Consider the following 4,985-nt stretch of genomic DNA (forward strand, 5'->3'; position numbering starts at 1 on the left):
ATGCTTTTCAAGTCCCAGTATCCACAGTATCAACCAAACAGGCACCAGCATCCGCTACTGCAGTACCTATGGCCACTACTGAAATACCTGCTGCTCTTACTACAGAACACATAACTACTGTACAAGTTCCAGCCCCTTCTCCTACTGCTGTATCAACAGCTGCCACTAATGTACCCACAGTACAGCCAACTGCTGCTCCTACTACACAAGGTCGAACCTCTAAACAAGCAGCATCTTGTTCCTCTGTTAAAGTGAGCAAGATACCCGACAAGATATCTGGGGATCCCATTGCTCATGATACTTAAGATCAGTTCAAGCAGCCATGGAAAACCTCCCATCCTTATTACTAATGATGATTCTGAAGATTCAGTCACATGGCTTACTATAGATAACAGTAGCCCTTGTGACCCTGACGTCAACCTCATCTTACATGACTCTGAAATATACGCAGGCCAAATATTGCTGAAGAAAGAATTTCCACATGTAGATGGACTGCAAGATCCTGCTATGGAGTGATTTCATACCGCGCAGGGACCTGGCACTACCAGATTTTCTTCCCTCAAATCAAAATTTCTAGATGGGAGCAGAAGATGGCAAGACTGCTCCTGCAGGTTGGCACTGGTCTTGTGGTAGTAAATACTGCAAAAACTCGTGAAAAACTCCGAATGTACTACACTTTAACTAAAGTGGTTTCTGTACCAAAGACGGCACAGGATGCTTACTTAATAGTGCTAGGAGAGCAGAAAGAGGATGTAAATTTTAAGAAGCAGGTCATCTGATAAAAACAATGGTCGTGTGGCAAAAGACTGAACTTAGAGTACTTCCCAAGCATCAAAGTTAACCGAGTCAGGAAGCCAAGAGCCTCCATAAGTCAAGCAAGAGCACTAGCATTGTGCTGCTATGCTCTGCACCAATTCCTGGCGCACTATTACAAGGACTTGAAGTATTACAGACTAAAGGAAATTGCAGGCTGCCCTAAGAAACGGCGTGAGTATAACAAAATTCTGAAAAACAAAGGAATTGACTTCAAATGGGATTTCGTTTCCTCTGCTCACTACAGCAAGGGGAATGCGAGAACTTAAATGATTTGCGCTGTTGATGAGGATGACCTTCCTCTATCTTGTGTTCATTTGGGGAATAATTTCCTTGAGCATCCAGAGTCGGATGAAGAAGTGGGCTCCGATTTTTTGTCAGACTCAGGTGATAGCAAAGCAGGCAAAGAAGGGGAAAGCGAAGATAATGAAGAATTGGAGACAGATGAATCGATTTGGACCGAAGAGTTGGAATGGCTGTGGATCCTGCATCATTGATGTCCAGCAAAGATTTTTTTGAGCTCTTCTTTACAGATCAGGTATGGCAGCTGTTAGCCACTCAAACTAATTTGTATGCTTTTCAGAAGAGAGGGCCTGAAGAAAATTCAGTTTGGTATCCAGTGTCTATAGAAGAAATGAAAGCTTGGCTAGCTCTTTATTTGTGCATGGGTATACTTAATAAGCCAAATATTAAATCCTACTGGAGCACTGACCCAATACTGTCCACCCCATTCTTTCCTGCTACTATGTCAAGAACAAGGTTTGTTCAGATTTTACGTTACCTTCATTTTGCTGATAACAACCATGCCCCCAGACCTGACTCACCAGACTGCAACAAATTATACAAAATTCAACCTGTTCTTGATCTTGTGGTACCCAGATTTAAAGCAGTTTACCACCCTGAGAGGGAACTTGCTGTTGATGAGTTCATCCCAAGCAAACCTGGCAGGTTTGGAATAAAGGCTTTTACTCTTGCTGAATCAACCAGTGGTTATGTCCTGGGTAGCAAAGTATACACTGGGAAGGAGGCTGGAGTTGTTCAGAAAGATCTGGGGAAAAAAGCTGTCACGTCTTTGATGGAACCTTTTCTGGGAAAAGGATATTATCTTTTCATGGACAATTATTATACTTCTGTTGGTTTGTTTGAGGAGTTAGAAGAGAGGTCCACCCTTGCTTGTGGGACTGTAAGGTCTAACAGGGTAGACCTTCCAAGAGAGATCTGCAATCTAAAGTCCAGACAGGGGAAGCAACTGAAAAGGGGTGAGTCCTTGTACCGACAGAAGGAAACATTGACTTGCGTGACATGACGTGAGAGAAAAATTGTGAGCATGTTAGCCACTCTTCCTACAGAGGTGAGGCAGATTCTGATGAAGAGGAGAGGTCTGTGAAAGTCAATGGCCATTGGCAAGAGGAAAACGTTGCCCATCCTTGTGTGATCAACCTCTATAACACTTTCATGGGAGGTGTTGACGTTGCTGATCAGAGAGTGTCAACATATGCTACACTCATGAGGGTACTATAAGTTGTTCTTCTATGTTGTAGAAGTGTGCATTTCAAATGCACACATATTGGAGAGCAAATCATTACTTCACACCACCAGAAATGGCCTGCAGTTCAGAAGATCATTGATTGATGAGCTCACCCAACAGCAAAGCCTCCAGAGAGACACAAGATCACCTCAAAATCCAATCCCACAGATTCGATTCAACCAGGGTCACTTTCACCATCTTGTGAGCCACAAAAAAAATATTTACATGCAAAGTTCACCTGCAACGTGTGGATACCACATTCAGCTGTGCAGTATGTGGAGTGCGCATGTGTCAAGAGCCATGTTTTCAAAAGTACCACACCCTGAGGGATTACCATTACTTTGATGAAGAGCGGGAAGGACCCAGACGTCTAAAGGAAGGAGGGGGGAGGCCTCGAGCAAACTGAACATTAATAACATTAAGGCCATGTTAAAAGTAGAATTTTTAACCTGAATTGTTTTTTCCATAACAGTAACTATACAAACTAAAAAAATCATCATCTTGGTATTAAAGTTATTCAACTATACTTACCTGAGTGGACTTTTATCCAGTGCAAATGAGCAAGGTTTTCATTCTAAAATTATAGTTTGATGTATTCATAGGACGTCTAAATTATGTATTTTTGTTACTAATTACAATTTTTAAGCAAATGTACTGAAAAATGTGCATAATTATGGTAATTATGTAAATCGTGACGTCACAACAAATTTTAGCCCATTTTATACAGATCTGAGATATATATGGTTTATTATGGTTAACTTGAAAACAGTATTGTGTACAGTGGGTTTTATCATGACCACTCAAATTTTACCGAAAAAAATAAGACCCCCGTGGTCCTTTAAGACTAGAAGTTCTCATTGAGAAGTGAGTGCTGCCGTTAAAGGTGTTTTTGAATGCAAATACGACAATGAGAATTTCAACAAAAATATGACTTATGTTATTTGCAAAATGACATGGTTACATGTATGTTCTTTGAATATAACATTAACAAGTAACTATTAGTGTGGCTAAGGCTTTTGTTGGAATTATGCTTGTAGTAATTGCTAAAAGTGGAAAAGAAATATATTGGTTAACGAAAACGAAAGGTGCAACGAATAACACTGTCTAACGCATAATTAGGGCTTTTAAACTGATTCTTCGAGCGATTAGTGATACTTTATTTTGTCTATCTAGCGCAACATGGAAATAAACTAAATACTTGGTGTAACAACAGTCACTGTGGTGTTACAACAGTTACTACATGTATAACAGCAATAACGGGTTCATGAATGATCGTTAGAACAATTAGTGACAGCGACACCCTTCAGCGAGCAAAATGGCCCATCGCCACAAAATAAGCGATCAATGCGCCCTTGATAAAATTTGTTGTAGTTTAAACGGTACTCAACATTGTTCTGCAAGGTTGCCACCTCCGGCAACTCCTCGATTGAAAGACTATTGGCATCGGGTACCATTTTATTGGTTAGTGCATGTGAATACATGCGATCTCCATGACATAAGATGTCATCGATATTTGTTTGTGACCATAAATCGACCGAATTTGATCGATTGAAAAGCAAAGCTGCAAGTGAAATAAATACACACTGTCGGCCTCTAGAATAGGTCCATTAGACAAATTTTCATTGTCTGTAAACAGTGACGAACTTGATACAACCTGTCCAGCTTCTTATTTAGTATAGAGAGCTAAAATGTACACTGTGTTTTTGTTCCTATTGGGCAATTCTAAAGAATATCTACCTTTACCCTTCATATGGAAAACGTGTTTTATTTAATCTTCTCCAAAATCAGAAAATCCTTGACGTAAAAAACCCCCTACACTTCAGAATTTTTGTAATCAATCCAAACCATGCAGGGGGTGCAAAAATTTCCTGAAATTGCTGTACAGATATTGTATTTGAAACAATGTGTACAGCTATGCACCAGTCTAGCTTGGACCTGAAATTTACACTTTTCCTGTCCAAGGTCTGCTAGGGATCAGTCATCATAGGAGAAGCATACTAGTTGTGTTTTAGAAACTTACAGGCCTAATTACCTTTGCTTGAGAGTTGACCCAGGATCAAAAATGTCGTGTATTTTCAAAATTAGGCACTGTGCCTTCAAGCTTCGTTCCCAGTTGCACAAGGCTTTGATTTTCAAAATATGTCTAGGAGACTGACAAGGGCTTCTTTTCATAAATATGTACTAACAACTCAAGCCTGATTTCAGTCAAAACATGATTGATGGAAACAGGAAAGTAAGCTGCGGCTTTTTTTTCTGGAACATAGGATATCAAGTAATTTAATGATGTTTCCGTGCATTCCATTTGCAAGTGGCTCTGGACTAGGTGACTCCCTGTAATCTGAAATAAAGAGAAAGTGCATATTAAAATGTTAACTTCATTGAATGTGGTAATCATTCAGGTTACCACTTGACTGTTTAGTTTTTGGACCTTGCATTGGCACTTTCGTGAAGATGGGTGTCCATAGAATTAAAAACAGAAAAGTAATGAATTTCACTATACTAACTTGTGTTAGTTGAGTTTGAGCAGCTTTTAGTTTTGCTTCAGTCTGTTCTTGATTTAACTTTGCTAGCTGACTTTTATTTGGCAGGGAGCGGGTCTAAACTTCAACTAAGAATTCTGGTTCTCCAGCGCTTACTCCATCCG

At 39.9% G+C, this 4,985-nt stretch overlaps 1 protein-coding gene and 1 pseudogene across 1 annotated transcript; both read left to right on the forward strand.

The window, feature by feature from the left end:
* The first annotated feature begins 294 nt into the window (after positions 1 to 294).
* The window catches only part of LOC138009633 (uncharacterized), a 7,435-nt pseudogene continuing 2,744 nt past the window's right edge, over positions 295 to 4,985 (forward strand).
* Positions 1,286 to 2,686, forward strand: LOC138011062 (piggyBac transposable element-derived protein 4-like). The gene is made up of 2 exons (XM_068858066.1): positions 1,286 to 2,072; positions 2,355 to 2,686. The coding sequence occupies exons 1-2, from the start codon at positions 1,286 to 1,288 to the stop codon at positions 2,684 to 2,686; spliced, it is 1,119 nt and encodes a 372-aa protein (XP_068714167.1).

The sequence above is a fragment of the Montipora foliosa genome, chromosome 7, assembly GCF_036669935.1.
Source record: "Montipora foliosa isolate CH-2021 chromosome 7, ASM3666993v2, whole genome shotgun sequence".
In the NCBI taxonomy this organism is placed as follows: Eukaryota; Metazoa; Cnidaria; class Anthozoa; order Scleractinia; family Acroporidae; genus Montipora; species Montipora foliosa.